Genomic DNA, 18,861 nt, shown 5'->3' on the forward strand with positions numbered 1-18,861 from the left:
CTCTGACCGGAAGGAGAGAACCGAAACAGCCTTTGCCCTTACTCAACATGGCCCCCTTACAACTTTGCCCTCGCTGGTAAATGGGCCATCTAGGCTCCCGTTACTCCCCCCACTTCTTCCTATTGCCCGTAGTAGCCATGGCGGCTATGAGCTTACTGCAGCGGGCTTCGGTCACTGCGGTGGCCGCTCTGTCTGGCCGCTGCCTTGGCACTCGACTTGGGTTCGGGGGCTTCCTCACGCGTGGCTTTCCGAAGACTATTGGTGGGTGCTGGCTTTGGGAGAAGGCGCTCTCAGGGGAAGCGGGGTGAGATAGAGGACTTCCCGGGTGACCTTGGTGGGATTCGGAGGGAGCCGGGAGAAATTGTGGGCTTGGGTTTGAGATGAGGGATGAAGGACGTTATGTGAGGAGACTGAGGGTTTTCCTGGAGTAATTGGGTCTATTGCGTTTAAATTGTTGGCATTTGTGAAGCACTCAGTCATTCAGCCATCCTAATTGGTGCTAATTTGCGGAGGAAGCTGAGATCGGAAAGGCACAGAACTGAGACCCATGTCTCTGGTATCAGGTTGTTTGTACTTTACCCTGAACCAGGTTCTAATCCCGCAGCGTGAGAAGTTATGTTTTTAAGGTGCCAACTGATGCTCAGTAGTTTGTAGGTAGGCGGACGGGCTCATGATGGGGCTTGCTGGAAATGATGGAAAGTAATTCAGCAAATTTCAGGAATTTGAACCTGTTACAAAACTACTTTGCTAACACTCCTTGATTTAAAAAAAAAAATGAAAAAACCCTAAGCCATTTCTGACGACAATTATCTTCCTCTTTAAATACTAGCTAGGTTAGTATTTCATCTTTCCTAGCTGGAGATAAAGTAAGGTAAAAATCCCGCCCCCCCCGGTTTTCCATTCTTGGCGTCCCTGGAAGGACGGTTACTGGTAATCTTCCCTTTGCACTGGGAGCAGGAGAGGATGTAATAGCAGTACTGGGTGTTACTGTGTTTCAGCCGAGTGCCTGCTTTCAAAGGTATTTTGCATGTGAACCCTTATCTATCACTGTGCAATGAAAGGTTTTAATCAATTATATTATTGTTTATTTCTGCCTCTACCAGAATGTGAGTTCCTGCACAGTAGAGAACCTTATCTTGTTTTGTTTCCTCTGGAGTTAGATTGCCTGGGTTCAAATCCTGCTCCACAGTTTAATAGCTGTGTAGCCTTGGGTCATCAAATCGTTGAAGGCACTTAATTGCTTGAAACCTGGTTTTTGGTTTTTTTTTTCATCTAAAAAAAGGTGTTTATTACAAGTGTGCTTACTCTGTTGACAGGGAAATACAAGAAAACAAATCTTTTTCCTATTGATCAGAATTTAGAACCCTGAAATATATCTCTGCGTAATTTTGTGTATTTCTAGAAGAAATTTCATTTTGAAATGATCGTGTTTCATAAGAACTGTAAAATAAAAGGAGGGATGATAATTTTAACCTACTTTATAAGGTAGTTGTGTAGTGACTAGCATTAGCCTTTCACAAGGCCCTGTGGCTACATCTTTCTTAAACATGTAGTACTGTCATGTTATCTTTATTTACCCTCAGTGAAACCTTCCTCAGACAACAAGCAAATTAAAGTATTTTCTCTATTTTGTATTAAAAGTCAAATGGCAAGAGATTCAGGAGATGAGCTTAAATTTTTCCCTCAGCTGCAGTGAACTTTAATGTTGAAGACTGATGTGCATATTTTTTTTTCTATTAAGTGTGCATATTTTGGTTTTAAAAAACAGAATAGTATTAAAGTTATTATGTAATCAAGTGGTGTGGAGTTAATTCAGACATGGAAGATGGGGCATTTTAACTGGATTCTGGGGTAGTTTTAACAGATATAAGATAAGCACATGTGTTTTCTGGTATGTCTGAATGTGGGTCTCTTGGGAAATGTAGCTGTTGAGAGATAATATAGCTAATAAAAGGAAGCTGGAAAATAGTCGAAGAGATGTGAATTAGAGCATAAGGAGTATAGTCAGTAACATACGAGCTATGTATGGGCCCAAGTGGGTGCTGGAAGCATCGGGGGACCACTCTGTAAAGTACATGATTTTCTGGCCACCATGCTCTATATCTGAAACTAATGGTATTGAACATAGACTATAATAGAAAAAATAAAGTAATTTTTAAAAGGGAAGTTGGGACTAAATTGGTGAGGGGAGGGAATTGAGTATAAAGCAGAAGTATCTAAACTATTTTGTAGTCAGCAGAGAGTATTTTAGCAAAAGAGCAACATCAGTAGTGCGTTTTAGGAAGATGCTTCTGAATATTCGATGGCTTCTACAAGCTGTTCGTTACTGAAGCCATTGCGGTAAAGAGAGCATATAAAGAAATGGAAGTCTGAGTCTTAAAATCAAGAGGCCTTGACAGCTCGTGAGTGAGGGGTGGGAGCAAGGAAGGTGAAGGAGATTTTTAATGTGGCTAATTGAGTTGGTGGTACCATTAACTGGGAATAGTCTGAGAGTGAGGAAAAGGAAATGACCTATTTTTGATTATTGTCTTAGAAACATGAAAAAATCCTGCAGTGTCTTATCTGATTTTCACAAAGACCACAGTTGTCAAAAACATGAACTTTCCTGAGCTTATTTGCATTAAAAAATTTTGTTATTGGAACCTAGTTGCACATAATTAATGAATATTTGAAAAATTCCCTACTTTGTAAAGTGGCAGAAGATGCCTGTTTTCATGGCAGGGGGTCTGGGTTGCACAGGTCCTGGCAGTCACCTGTGTGTAAGTAGTGCTCACCGTAATATTTTTTAATTGTAAGCACATGGCCCTAATACATGAAGAAGTCACAAAGGCTCAGAATATTTGGAAATAGTTTAGTGCTATGCAATATACTTTAGAACAGTTAATGGTAATGAGTTTTCTGGCACATTTAATGTCATGAATAATTGTTTCATAGGATAATTATATGTAAAACAAGCAGTTCACATTAATAACTGCATTAATATTGCTAAAATGCAGCTTGACTAGTCTTCCATAGTTTTTTGTTTGTTACGTTCTCCATGTCTATTTTTAGTGTCATTCCTAATCAGCTTTTTCTAAAACCACATCAAGTTTAATTTTTGTCTTTCTCTGTGTGTGGCAAACATGCACATATGTATCTGATTGAAAGGGAAAATTGGAAGTATACTTTCTCTTCTGAATAGATTTACTTTCAGGGACTAGGGGAAGATGTCCTTCCAACATTTAATTTACTTAGGAAATGTAAATTCAACAGTATTTACAGAGCGCCTACCATGTGGCAGACACTAAAGGGTACTGGAGATGCAATACTGAATAAGACAGTTCCTGACCGGATGGACTTTAATAATTACGCTCAGTGCTCATTGTTCTAAAAGAAATGCAGGTATACCTCAGAGATACTGTGGGTTCAATTCCAGACCACTGCTGTAAAGTGAGTATCTCAGTAAAGTAAGTCATAATCTCTTCACTCGAGAATCTGTGAGTACAAAAGCACAGTGAAATGAGGAATGCCTGTAACCAGGTGGTATTAAGGAGAGTAAGTGGCAGGCCAGCTTTGGATAATGTAGTCAGAGAAGACCCCTTTGAATAGATGGCATTTAACTTGGCCTTGAAAGATATATGGAGGCAGCCATTCAAAGATCCTGGGGGGAAACTTCTGGGCAAAGGGGAAAATAAGTCCAAAAAGAGTTCTTGGAATTAAAGGGAAGCCTTTGAGATTGCTGAGTTGGTATGGTATACCTTCTTATTGCAAGATAGGCCATGTATTCAGATTCTTTGAGGAAAAGGGTATTTGAAATACTCTAGGCCAATCCCCTATAGTATGCTAATCCTTCTTAACATCCCCTTATTGATATTTGAATCCAATCATGGTACTATCTAATATAGAGTTGGGGGGTTAGTCCAGTTTTATTTTCAGCTGCTGAAATTGTTAGAAACTTCTTCCTTGTATTAAGCTCTAAATAATAAACTCCTCTTTTACACATTGATCCTTTCCTTCAGTTCTTTCACACACAGTTCTTCCCTTCAGCTCAACACAGAATAGTGTATGCCCTTTGTCCTGGGACAGCTCTCCAGCCCCTTAACTACTCTCATCTGGTCTCTAACCAGACTTCTGTTTTGTAGACCAGTCAGTTCTTTCCTTTCAGTATGTCAGTTTCCTTGTGGTTTTCCATCCAGGTTGCATAAGTAGGGGCATACCCCAAATTGTCCCTCTAAAACTTTGCAGTCTGGGACAGACACACTAATGGAGATTCAGGGGTGGGGAGGGGCTCCTCCTGTTTTGACCTTGTACTTCTAATACATCAGATTAAGATCAGATTACCTGGCTTTTTTTTTTTTTTTTGGTAACCCCAGTATACCAATGGTTCTTTCTTTAAGTTTGTGAGCCACTAAACCTTTGGAGGGGGGATGTAGGCAGAACTTTCCACTTGTATTTAACCAGTTTAGATTCAGCCTTTTGTAAATGTGTATGAAAACTTTTGGGGGACCCCATTTTATCATCAGTGTAGTAGCTTCTCTTGTAGAAGTAACTGTCTCACCAGGAGTACCATCTTGTAGGCCATTCAAGAAACCTTGATGCCACAAGGCTATGGAGTCGACTCTTTTGCAGGTTACTACATTAAGTAATAGGTACTTGTTGGGTGTAATCACTCAATTATCCATTTTGAATTCATTGAACATGGTTCTTCTCTCAGCTTATAATGTGCTTTTCCTTACAACGCCCCCCAATCCCACTGCCAGCCCCCTATGCTCACACCCTCTATCTATTTTGTAGCAAGTTCTAATATTTATTGCCTCATATGGAATGGCATAATTTAAATGTATTTCCTTCTCAGCATTAGCAAATATTTATTGTAGAGGGTAAACAAAGCAGCCACCAAGAGTTTCTGATCTTCCTACCTGTTGTTGAAACAAATTCAAACGATTATCTAGATATTTCTTTAACATTGAATAAACATGAAGAAAGGTATAGTTTAGAACAGTGCATCAATTTCTGTTTAAAGACACCCTATCTATCTGTCATGCCTTTACTACTTAAAGAAGCATGCATTTTTTATCTTAATTCATATTAAGCATTATGTGTATATATTTTCTTATAATCTGACTTTATCTCTGAAAATATATACCAATATGAAACTTGTATAAAACTTGTATACCGATTTAAAACTTGTATAATATTTCCAGCTCCTGTGAGACACAGTGGAGACCATGGGAAAAGACTGTTTGTTATCAAACCTTCTAGATTCTATGACAGGCGGTTTTTGAATTTACTGGTGAGTTAAAAATTTTGTTGAACTGAATTCTTAATGTAAATAGAAAGAACATTCTTGCCTATTTTAAAACATCTTTCATTTTGTAAATTCACATTTGTTTTCTCTAGAGATATTGAGATGGGCAATAAAGTCTGATTTGTTACTGGATTTTTTAAATAAGTTAGTTAACTTTTTTTCTTGAAAAAATGATTTATGCTTATTGGAAGTAAAAATTGAGCCATTGCTTTCATCTTAGATTATGGGGTTTTGAAAAATAATCTGTGTTCCCCAAATTTTGGAAACATTTACTTGGTGATAATTATTTGTATTACTAAAATATTCTTTAAGTTACCAAAGAACTAATTAAAGTGTTTCTTTAAATAAGGAACTCCGTTATGAGATAGGATATTTTTATTTCTATGTTGTTCAGGAACATTGATTCAGTGAGTGAAGCAGGATATTGACTGTACATTATTAATTCAAAATTCTGCAACAGAAAGTAGGGGCTCAGAGGATGGAAGATTATCTGGACTCTGCCAGCATTCCTAAACATTGAGCATGGGCTGTCCCCTAGGCCTTCTCTTGCTCAAGGGGATCCCTTTGCGTCCCCTTGGTTGAGCTCCCACTTTTCTTGTCGTGACCAACTCAGACTTTATATAGTGGTTAAAATCACCCTGATGTTTTTACACTTCTTTTCTTTTTTATTGATTTTACTGGGGTGACATTGGTTAATAAAATTATATGGGTTTCAGGTATATAATTCTGTATACATTTTTCTTCTTAATACAAAATTTTCTAACTTTCATTACATTGCTTTAACCAAAAAATGAAAAAAATCACTTAAATATATTGTGTTATACTTACACAATTAATCATTGCTTCTTTCATTTTTGGTGTTATATTTAGGCATCTAAAAACTAGGGCAAAATAAAATCAGAGAAGTAAGTCATTTGATATTGCATGTCCAGTTTGGAAAGTTTATTTTATAAGAAATATAAGGAAATCCTCTAATAAGGATAATTTTTGGGCGGGGAAAGAGAGTTCAGAAATAGTTATGTGAAAACTTCTTTTTAAACCTTAACAGAAATTCTACATTATGTTGACTGGGATTCCAGTGGTAATTGGCATAACCCTGGTGAATGTATTCATTGGTAAGTCCCTCCCACCTGACCAAATAGGTAAATTTTAAAAATCTATGTCCGTTAATAAAAAAAGAAATTATGGATAAGTAAAAACTCTTTAAATAATAAAATATACATAAGCATGGGCATTTATTTTAAAATAATAAAATCTTAACCCATAACCATATACAATATATTTTTTAAGTATCTTGGTTTTCTTCCAAAAGCTTTAGGTCATCAGTTCTCTAGCAGCCACATAAAAGATTTCCAAAAGCCTTGTCTTCATTCCGCAAAGCCTGCTTGGACAAGACAATGAGGGAAATAGAAAGAGATAGGTAGAAGAGAGGCTGAGGGATGACAGACTTTTTATCCATCTTAGAACACATAAAATTATTACCTTCTTTAAAAAAAGGAATTGTGTGACAGTAAACATTAGATTTTTATGGGAAGTTCTACTGAAAGGGCTTCTTTTTCTTTTTCAAAGTACTTCTAACATCTTGAATCCCAAAATGATTTGTCTAGTTAGTATAAAGAGAACCAGAAGGAATAATATATCTTTTATTATATCTTGTTATACTATATAAAAACAATGAGAAACTCACATAATTCTACAGAAAATGCCTTACATATAGAAGACATCTAAAATATATCTAATGACTGAAATTGTCAACCAGATTGAAGCGAATTTAGATATCTTTGTTAGCACAAATAAAAGGTCACTTTAAAACCACAAGAAGTTGGATTCTCACATGAATAGTGAAGATTTAATATTATACATTACTGATGCTGAAGTTGAACATCACTGTTTTTCTCTTGTTAGGTGAAGCTGAGTTAGCAGAAATTCCAGAAGGCTATGTACCAGAACACTGGGAATATTACAAGGTTGGTATAAGTCACCAGAAGTTACTCTCTGTTAGGTGTCTTATCACTGTACTTTTAATGTCTTAATTCGGCAATTAAGATACAGTTTTATATTCAGTTTTGATATCAATTAGATGAATACATTTTGTACTCACTTTCTATAAGTAACTTTTTTTGGTAATTTTCTACATTGTTTTATTATTTTAAGCTTTATGGGGTTTTTAGGTCTTATTTATTTTTTAGAGAGAGAGGAAGGAAGGAAGGAAGGGAGGGAGAAAGGAAGGAAGGGAGAGAAACATCAGTATGTGAGAGAAACATCAGTCATTTGCCTTTCGCATGCCCCAAACTGGGGACCTGGCCCACAACCCAGGCGTGTGCCCCAACCAGGAACCAAACCGGCAACCTTTTAGTTGGCAGGCTGGCATCAGCCTACTGAGCCACACTAGCCAGGGCACTTTATTTTAAGGACAACTGCAATGTTTCTCAAACTAGCAGAATAACAGTCACAACTTATCCCAGACTCGATGCCACAGGAAAGATTTTTAACAATACTCATACTAGCTGTCATTTATTGAGCACCTGTTGTGAAGCAGGCACTGTGGTGTTTTGCAAATATCTCATTCCTTGTAAAAGGCCCTATTACCATTCCCACTTTAGAGATGAGGAAACTTGAAGCTTAAAAGAGAATAAGTGCTTTGTTTGAGAGTAGGGCCACTTTTTGAACTGAGGTAGTTTTAGCTCCAGAGCCTACACTGTTAATTAGTCATTTTATCATACTGTCACTACTACTAAAACTCAAAATTAATTCTATTACTTAGCTTTACAAGTGTTATAATAAGTAGCCTTATTAGAGTACAAGTTTTGTCCAGAAAAAGTCCATTGTTACATAACAAGAATGGTTTGTGCGACATCAGTGTAACCTGGCAGCCAAGGAGAGTGGACTGGAACGCACATTTGTGAACAATGACCATTTCACTGTACTAGTCAGTGGGGGCAGTAGACACTGTTAAGTGAGCATGCGTACTGTGTGGCCCTCGCATTCAAAATGTCTGAGCAAGTAGATAGAGCTTTGAATCTGCATCAAATTTTGCATTAAGCTTGAACATTCCTCCACGGAAACTATTAGGATGATTCAGAAGGCCACAGCTATGGGCAACTGATGATTGGCAGCTTCATCACAAAAAAAACACCCATTCATGCATCATGTCTCATGCAGAGTTTTTTGGTGAAACATCAAATCACCCAGGTGACTCAGTCCCCCTACAGCCCAGATTTGGCGCCCTGCGACTTCTGGCTTTTCCCAAAACTAAAATCACTTTTGAAAAGGAAGAGATAACAGACCATTGATGAGATTCAGGAAAAGACGATGGGGGAGCTGATGGCGATTGGGAGAAGTGTGTGAGGTCCCAAGGTGCCTACTATGAAGGGGACTGAGGCATCATTGTCCTATGTACAGTGTTTCTTATAACTTGTATCATCTTCAATAAATGTCTCTCTTTTTCATATTACATGGCTGGATATCTTCTGGACAGACCTCATATATCCTGTTTTATTATCTGAATGAATTATATTTAGGGAAGAAGTACTTCATTATTAAATCTTAAAATAAGCCATACTTTCAGTTTATCTTTTCCTAAATGGTAGAAAGAGCTCCAGGTTTTGGATACTAGGCCCTGGTTTTGGCTCCCAAATAGGACACTTTAGATACTCAGCACAGATTTTGGAGTCTGATAGACAGGTTGGAGTTCAGATGTGTCACTTAGTAACTTTATACTTTTGTGCAATTTGCTCATCCATAAAATAGGGACAAAAATAGTATATACCTAATGGGTAGAACTTAATTAAAATAGGTATAAAGTAGTTGGCACATAGCAAGTGTTATGGTTTACTTGAGCTTGTCATTTTAAAGAATAATAAGATGGAAAAGCAAAATATATTCAGAAACTAATTTTACACAAATTTTCTCTTGTAGCATCCTATATCAAGATGGATTGCCCGAACTTTCTATGATAGTCCTGAAAAGAATTACGAACGAACAATGGCTATTCTTCAGATTGAAGCTGAGAAGGCTGACTTACGGTAAAAATAAAAGGGGGGGCAATGGGTGAGGGAAGAAAATCCTTTACTGGGGTCAGTAAAACTGTTTCAACACTACATATGTAGGCTGCTCTATGTAAAAGAATGAAGATGAGCGAGAATTAGCCTGTTTAGAGTGGAGACTATGAGCTGGAGACCAGGAAACAAGTAGGAGATCATATCTGTTGGATTAAAAGTAGTTTTTTAAAAAAAATTCTGTTAAGAGCAAGGCAGTCTTCTCCTGTCTCCCCTGCCCAGTCTTTTCTTCCTGTACCCAGTCTGTCCTTCTAGGTGACCACTGTTTAATGACTTCTTATATATGTTCCTAGAAAAAATTATATACATTAAAAATATATTTTACATATTAAAAAATACATTAACATAATAGAATCCTCTTATAAACACTGTTCTGCACCTTGTCTTCATTTCACTTACATCTATCTTGGTGATATTTCTGTAATAGTATATAGCTCATTCTTTTTAATGGCTGCATCATTTATTTCACTGGGTGGGTGTCCCTTACTTTTTTAAACAGTCTCCTATTGTCAGTACTTAGGTCCTTTCCAAATTTTTTTAAAGGAGTTTTATTTATTTATTTGTAGAGTTCAGGGAAGGGAAGGAGAAAGAGTGGGAAAGAAACCTTAGTGTGTGGTTACCTCTTACACACCCCCCTGCTGGTGACCTGGCCTGCCACCCAGACACTTGGGTTCACAGGCCAGCACTTAATCCACTGAGACACAATAGCCAGGGCTGTTTTAGAATTTTTTTATATAATACAAAGTGCTATGGTGAATATCTCCTATGTATATTTTTGTATATTTATTCAATTTATCTGGAATATAAATTTCTAGCATTGGTATTGATAAGCCAAATGTTATATGTTTTAAACTCTAGATGTGTATTGCTAATCTCAAAAAGTTGTACCAGTCGTCTTTTCTGTCACCAGGACATGATAATTTCTGTTTCCCATACATTTCCCAGTAATGAGATTTATCAAACATTTTTTTGATGACAAGTTGAAAAATGTTATCTCATCATTTCAGTTTGTAGGGTTGAGTATTTTTTCACATATCTATTGGGTGTTTGTATTTCCTTTTTTATATAATGCCCATTTTCCTGCTCATCTGTATATTAAATTAATTTTTATTTTTCTTGCAGATATGTATTATGGCTTATTACTTGTCTTTTGACAGTGTAGAACGTTTTGCAACATGGAAGTGTTTTATATGTCAGATAACAAAAGTTAGTAGTAGCTAATATGTTTTGAACAGTGCTATATAACTTTGCTTTAATTACTTTATATGTATTTACTCATTTAATTATTGTCAGTTTTGTCTGCCTTTTTCTCTAGCTTCTGGGATTTTGTGTTAGGCATAGGTCTCTGATAGTAGCTAAATAAGTAAATATATAAGTCCAAAATTATGTTTTTAATGGTTACTTATGTTTCCTTTTGCTGCTTTTAAATTTGATCCTATCTGAGATTTATTTTGGTGTTTGGAATGAGGTTTACATACAATCAAAGGTACACATTAAGTTCAGCGAGTTTTATATATTTATTTTTTAATTGTATTTTTTTCCATTACCAATTATCCCCCTTATGGCCTCTGGCACCCCCACACAGCCCCCTGCGTCACCACACTGTTGTCCCTGTCCCATGAGCTCTTTTTTTCTATTTTGCTAGGTCCCTCAGCTCCCCCAACCTCCTCTAGAGCTGTCATCTGCTCTCCATTTATGAGTCCGTCTCTATTTTGCTTGTTAGTTCAGTTTGTTCATTAGGTTCCACATGTGAATAAAATCATATGGTACTTGTCTTTTCTCTGACTGGCTTATTTCACTTCTCATAATGTTCTCCAGGTCCATCCATACTGTCACAAAGGGTAAAATTTTCTTTCTTTCATTTTTATTTTAACAGTTGAGTTAGTACTCTATTGTGTAAATGTCCCATAGTTGTTTTATCCACCCATCTACTAATGGACACTTGGGTTGCTTCCAAATCTTGGCAATTGTAAATAACGCTACAATGAACATAGGGGTGCACATGTTCTTTTGAATTAGTGTTTTGGGTTTCTTCAGATAAATTCCCAGAAGTGGAATCTCTGGGTCATAAGGCAGCTCCATTTAAATTTTTTGCAGTAACTGCATGCTGCTTCCACAGTGACTGCACCAGTTTGTGTTCCCAGCAGCAGGGCACGAGGGTTCCCATTTCTCCACATCTTTACCAGCACTTGTTTGTTGATTTATTGATGGTGGCCATTCTGACAGGTATGAGATGATATTTCATTGTGGTTTTAATTTGCATTTCTCTGATGACTAGTGACGTTGAGCGTCTTTTCATATGTACATTGGCCATCTGTATGTCCTTTTTGGAGAAGTGTCTATTCAGGTACCTTGCCCATTTATTAATTGGATTATTTGGGGTTTTTTTGCTGTTCAGTTTTAAAAGTATCTTTGGATGTTTACCCTTTATCAGAATATGTTCTTCCATTCAATGGGTTGTCTTTTCATTTTGTTGATCGTTTCCTTTGCTGTGCAAAACATTTTAGTTTGATATAGTCCTTTTTGTTTATTTTTTTCTGTTTCCTTTGCTCAAGAACATATATCAGAAAAAATATTACTATGAGAAATATTTGAGATTTTACTGACAATGTTTTCTTCTAGGATGTTTATGGTTTAGAGTCTAACATTTAAGTCTTTAATCCATTTTGAATTTATTCTTGTATGTGGCATAAGAAGGTGGTGTTTTTTTTTTTTTTTTGCACATATCTGTCTAGTTTTCCCAACACCATTTATTGAATAAACTATCTTTAGCTCAGTGTATGCTTTTGCCTTCTTTGTTAAATATTAATTGACTATAAAGGCATGATTTTATGTCTGGGCTCTCTATTCTGCTTCATTAATCTATATGTCTGTTTTTATGCCAGAACCATGCTGTTTTGATTAGTATGGCCTTATAGTATAGTTTGATATTAGGTAATGTGATTCTTCCAACTTTGTTCTTACTTTTCAAGATTGCTGTTGCTATTCAGGGTCTTTTGTGGTTCCATATAAGTTTTTGGAATATTTGATCTAATTCTGAGAAATAAGCCATTGGTATCTTGATAGGAATTGCATTGAATTTGTAGATTGCTTTGGGTACTATGGACATTTTAATGATGTTAATTCTTGCTATCCATGAACTCGGAAAATCTTCCACCTTATTTGTATCTTCAGTTTCTTTCTTCAGTGTCTTATAATTTTTCAAGTACAGGTCTTTTACATTTTTGGTTAAATACTCGTAGGTATTTTATTCTTTTTGAAGTAGTTGTGAATGGTGTTGTTTCCTTAATTTCCCTTTCAGTTAAGTCATTATTGACGTATAAAAATGGAACTGATTTCTGGATAGTTATTTCATATCCTGCTACTTTACTGAATTCATTTATCAGTTCTAGTAGTTTTTTTTGTTTTTGTTTTTTGGTGGAATCTTTAGGATTCTTTTTGTACAGTAACATGTTATCCGCAAATAATGACCATTTTATTTCTTCCTTTCCAATTTGGATGCCTTTTATTTCTTCTTCTTGTCTGATTGCTGTGTCTAGGACTTCCAGTACTGTGTTGAATAATAGAGGTGAAAGTGGACATCCCTGTCTTGTTCCCAATCTTAAGAGGAATGATTGTAGTTTTTGCCCATCGAGCATAATGCTGGCTGTAGGTTTGTTATATATGGCCTTTATTACATTGAAGTATGTTCTGTCTATCCCCACTTTGCTGAGAGTTTTAATCGTAAGTGGATGCTGGGTTTTATCAAATGATTCTTCTACATCTATTAATAATGCCCTGTGGTTTTTATCTTTCATTTTATTTATGTGGTAAGTTCAGTGAATTTTTGACAGAAGCATACAGCTATGTAGCCACCACTGTCAAGGTCACTTTGATCACCAAGTGAGCCTCTTCCCTGTTCCTTCTAGTCAATCCCTCTCCCCTGCTCTTGGCCCCAGACTACCATTGATCTGCTTTCTGTTCATCCTCTTTTAATCTTAGTAGATCATAAACGTTGTGATGATATTTAAACATATTTAAATAATTAAAAGAACTTGATTGGCTAAAAGATGTGTGATTACACGTATATATAGTTGCCCCACAGAACTGGAATTAAGTATTTAAGAGCACAGAACAACAACGTGGCTCATACTCAGTAACACTGGACTGTTTTGAACTTCAGACATATACCTTTGAGTTCCAATTAAAAGACCAGATCCCAGAATTTCTTAGGAATATGGAGATCCTAAACAGTTTCAAAATAAAACAAAGTAAAAACAAAACCCTGACTTCTGTCTTCAAAGGAAAGAGTACCTACAGTTTTTTAAAAGTATATGTTTAGGTATTTGAAAAAGTGAAACGTAAAGGAAGATATAAAATAGAAAGGAACTACCTCCCATAATTAACTCCCTCAGAGATAACTATTATTTTTGATCCTCCAGATTTTTTAATACCTTATGCATGTGTACATATGTTCTTTTTTTTTTAATGAAATGGAAAGATGCTACACAATTATTTCTTACCTTGCTATTTTAACCTAACAGTATGTCTGTCATCTCTTTCCTTGTTACTGTATATTGGTTTTCCTGTGGTGCATAGTACAGTCCATTATATGGGTTAACCGTAATTTATTTAACCAGTTCTCTTTTATGAACATTTTAATTACTTGGGTTTTGGATAATTATATTCTAAAGTGGAAAAGGGAAAGAATGGTATTTAAATAAAAATAAATGATAAATATGCTCTCTTAGATCCACAATCACAAAGGTATATAATCTTTCTTAGATGGGGTTTGTGAGCTGGTTAAGATGAATAAAGTGAATTATTAAAATGTGGTAAATTTTTAGTCATATGAAAAAATTGATACGTAGTCGATAAAATGTAAAATGTTTGATGGAGAGGGACTGTTTCAGGAATATGTGGTAGTTTGTACAAAGGCTTGGCTATAAAAGAGGAAATTATCTTTATAAAATAGAGATTATTCAGTTTGTGAAGAAGGATGAGGACAAGTAGATCTTAGAGTTGGAGAATGTTTTTCATAATCCTGATTTTTCTTTCTTCTTTTCGTTACAAATATTGATTATCTGTCTGATGTTGGCCAGGCTCATTGTGATGCTGGTAGCTGGTGAATAAGATACCATTCCTGCTCTCAAGAGGTTTTCTATCCTGATGGTGATGGACAGCCAATATAAATCAGGGGATGTGAGCTCCTCCAAGAAGGCATCGTCATTTTTTTAATTCCTAGCACTTGACACAGCATTTGGCCATAATAGTAGACATTAAAGACAGGAAATGCATGACCACTATTCAAGTGAAAGTGATCTGTCTAGACAAAGAGCAGGGACAGAAGGAGAGAAATGATTATCAATTCAAGTAATGTTTTGGTGACTAAAAACAGTATTTGGCCCTGGCTGGTGTGGCTCAGTTGGAGTGTCATTTTGTGTTAAGGGTTCAATTCCCTGTCAGGGCACATGTCTGGGTTTTGAATTTGGTTCCCAATCAGGGCACATGCAAAAGGCAGCCAATCTATGTTTCTCTCTTGAATCGATGTTTCTCTCCCACTCTGTCTCCCTCCCTTCTCTCTAAAAATCAATAGGCATGTCTTTGAGTGAGGATGGGGAAAAAAAAAAAGTAATATTTGTTAGCTAACTAATAAGATAATATAAGTCAAAAATAAACCCTAAATTCCTTGCCCATGAAATGCTCCTCTTCTCTTACAACTTTTTGCAAATGAGAGCCAAGCTCCCGGGCCAGACTGCCTAAGTCCAAAACGCAGCGTGGAGCTGCCCCTGGGGAAAGTTGTCTGGGTGTTCCTGGCCTCAGATGCCCATCAGCTATGTTCTGTTTTCCAACATGTGGCAGCCAAAGCAGGACGAAATGAGTCCCACAGTGTCCCGTATGTATGAAGGAAGTAATTCACTCTTCTGAGTATATTACACACATACACCTAAAGTGTAAATCTCATGAAGAAACTTAAAAAAAAGCAGTCCTAAATTTTGCTTGTAGGTATATATCCTTTTTATGTATACACATGGATCTACAGAGGGACATTATACTTTACATAAAGCAGAGGACTCTTTGGTGTTGTTTTCTATGGTGGTAATTCATTTAAATTTGTAATTGGAAATGTTAGAATCACATTATTGCTGTTTCATTTGTTACAGGGTAAAGGAGCTGGAAGTACGAAGATTAATGCGCGCGAGAGGTGATGGTCCCTGGTTTCAATATCCAACCATTGATAAGGAGCTTATTGATTATTCTCCAAAAGCAGAACCTGACAACTAATTTTTTATGTTTAGTAAATAAAAAGTATATTCTCTCTATGGGAAAATAAAGTAATAAATATAGTCTGTATTTTTGCTCAGAGTGATGAATAAAATATCCTCTTCCATTGCTATATGTCTCAGTGTTGGTTCAGACTAAGGCTGTGTATGTGTGTGTGTGTGATTTTAATTTTTTTCAGCTTTGTGAGTTACAATTGACAAAACTTTTAAGATACCTAAGTGAACATTGTGATGATTTCATATATGTATACCTTGTGAGTGGCAGATTAAGGCTTTTGATTTGGGAGTTTCAGCTTCCTCTTTTAAGGTTTAAAATTAAAAGGCCCTGGCTCGTGTGGCTCAGTGGGTTGAGTGTTGGCCTATGAACCAAAGGGTTGCTTGTTCGATTCCCAGTCAGGGCATATGCTTGGACAGTAGGCCTGGTCTCCATTTGGGGGGTGTGCAAGAGGCAACAGATCCATGTATCTCTTGCACACCGATGTTTTGCTCTCTCTTTCTCCCTCCTTTCCCCTCTCTAAAAATAAATAAAGTAAGTTTTTTTTTTAGAAAACTTGGAGAAATAAGAATTTGTGGACTCCTTAAAGGTGTAACTTTGAAAGGTTAATGTTATACTTGTCTGATAAATGGAAGAGAAATCTGAGCACATTAAGTATCAGGAAGCATAGTATATGCACATGTCTATGTTGTAGACACTTGGATTTTTCAGGGGCAGCTCAGAGTTCTAAATTATAGAAATATTGAACCAACTATATAAAACATTAACACTTGAAATAAACATTTTCAGTGAACAAATCTCAAAGTTTGTTTTCATGGTTTTTAGCCATATATCATTCTTTTTAAATACACGTTTTTCTTAAATGCAACCTCTGAGATTCTTGAGTCCGTTGCAGACACTGGAGAAGTTATTCCAAAAGGTAAAATAATTACTGCAAAGGTTATGAAATGTGAATAAAACCTAAACTAATGGCGTCACTTACTAAGCATTTATTGTCTGCTGAACATTGTTCTAAATAACCACATTTTTTCACATTGTTTTCAAAATGACCTTATGAAGTCATTTTGTGACCTTTGTGTGTTTTACAGATGAGATACTCAAGACCAAAATAAACATTTACACTTCCAACTTCAAAATGACCTTTTAGCTTAAAAAATTTATTATTTTCAATGAATACCTTTTGAGTGCCCTCTTGCCCTAAGTGCCTTTTGGGGTGCTTGCTTTTTCTTATTTCCCAAGCAGAGGGCTGCTTCTCCCACCTACCTCTATGTTTGGTTCTGAGGATTCCCTATGCGACCTAATGACCATATCATAATTCTGCGAAAAGATTTGGGAAGAGGGCACGCTGTCCCTCAGTGTGTGCTTGCACAAACTGTTCACTCAGGTTTGTAGAAGAGGGGTAAGGAGAATGAAAGCAGATAGGTCATGTAAGCGATAATCATAAGCATCTGTATGTTTATATTCATTTCTTTTAGACTTCACGGGTTTTTTTGTTTTGTGTTTTTGGCATTAGTAGGTTTTACTCCCATTTTCTCCTTTCTACCTCCATCGATAATAAGAAAAATAGCATAAGAAATACAATCCCACCACGCGTAAAGAAATTTGAGAAATTTCCTTCAGTCTTTTACTTTTTGAACATAGCTGGGATCATATGTGTATACTGGAGTTTTGTCTGTTTGGTTTTGGTTTTGATTTGTGCTTCTTTAGAAAAATGTTAATAAAGCATGCATATAAAATACTGATTTTTATGCAAACTTTTTTTTCCGTTCAAATACTTAAGCTTGTTATATATCATTCACTATGATACACACTGGGAATAAAGTGGTCATCATCACAGTAGCATGTTTCCTCTAAAGAGTTTTATTTTTTAACACAAATGATAGAATTAAGTCAGAAATTGTATGCACAGGGTTTGATAGGTGAAGAACGGCAGTGTAGTAGCCTGTTAGATCTCAAATTAGCTTAAAGGTGCAATGACTAAGATCGCACCCATCAGTCATTGTGCAGTGACTGACATTTCATAACATCTCAAACATAGTGTATGACGTGGATTTAACTTTGTTTTGGGTTATCTTTAAGTTGTCTTTTCTTTTTCTGCAATTATAAAAGGCCGAGTATGGTGTTATACAAAAGCAGGGGCTTAGTCCTGGCCAGTGTGGCTCAGTGGATTGATTGCTGGCCTGCGAACCAAAGGGTTGGGTCGATAGTTCGATTCCCAGTCAGGGTACATGCATGGGTTGTGGGCCAGGTCCCAGTGAGGGGCGAGCGAGAGGCAATCATACATTGATATGTCTCTCCCTCTCTTACTCCCTCCCCCTCTGTCTAAAAATAAATAAATGAAATATTTTTTTAAAAAAGCAGGGGTCTGAATTGAGCAGACTTCAGACTAAATCCTGAGCTTGCTAATGACAATGATAATGACTGCCACCCATTTCGTACCTGCTGTGTGTGCCAGACACAAAAGTTCCTTCATTGTTTTGAACCCTGTCTCTCAAATGGGATTATGCCCTTCATCCCATGGCACTGTGTGAAGGTCACTTGGGCAATGTATAAAGTGCGTACGACACTGGTAAGTCGTAGGTGATAAATGAAGTCTGCTTTCTGTCAACTAAGATTGAAAAGGTCCAATTTTTTTTCAAGAAAATTGCCTATTTTGTACTATCTCTGCTTCAGGCTTATTGACTTCAAAGACTAATGGAGTTACAGGTAGACTATAGCCAATGGGCAATGTTTTTAAAACCACTTTGAAATCATGGAAACATCAAGTGTACCAAATCCTATAATGTGAGTTAACCATCCGGTTCTCATTGCAAACAAATACACTCCGCCGGGGAGCACAGGGAGTAGAGAGGTAAATTCCATGGGCTCAATCTCTCTCCTCACACCACTGCTTTACAAACTTCAGTCCTCAGTTACAACCATCTCTATTTTCGCCTTTACATATGACACATAATATTTTCTTTAAATGGACTTTTAAATGCAGATTTTAAAAAAGAAATGTGATTTTAAGACTATCAATAGAAAATCCAAGATGGAGGCACGGGTAAACATGGCTCGCTTCCTAGCACAACCACAGCAAAATTACAACTAAACTATATAACAACTGTAACTCAGAATTGTCAGAAAAATCAAGCTGTGTGGATGTCTGACAACTAAGAAAATAAATAAACCACATTCATCCAGGTGGGTGGGAGGGGCAGAGATGCGGAATGGGCAGGTCCCACCCCATGTGTGGTGGATATAAAACGAAGGGATATG

At 36.5% G+C, this 18,861-nt stretch overlaps 1 protein-coding gene across 1 annotated transcript; it reads left to right on the forward strand.

The window, feature by feature from the left end:
* The first annotated feature begins 78 nt into the window (after positions 1-78).
* Positions 79-15,719, forward strand: NDUFB5 (NADH:ubiquinone oxidoreductase subunit B5). The gene is made up of 6 exons (XM_045850831.1): positions 79-261; positions 5,184-5,272; positions 6,336-6,402; positions 7,193-7,254; positions 9,206-9,312; positions 15,489-15,719. The coding sequence occupies exons 1-6, from the start codon at positions 81-83 to the stop codon at positions 15,607-15,609; spliced, it is 627 nt and encodes a 208-aa protein (XP_045706787.1). The 5' UTR covers positions 79-80; the 3' UTR covers positions 15,610-15,719.
* Positions 15,720-18,861: the final 3,142 nt, after the last annotated feature.

This window comes from Phyllostomus hastatus, unplaced genomic scaffold, assembly GCF_019186645.2.
Source record: "Phyllostomus hastatus isolate PE091 unplaced genomic scaffold, TTU_PhHast_1.1 phas_contig_86, whole genome shotgun sequence".
NCBI lineage: Eukaryota > Metazoa > Chordata > Mammalia > Chiroptera > Phyllostomidae > Phyllostomus > Phyllostomus hastatus.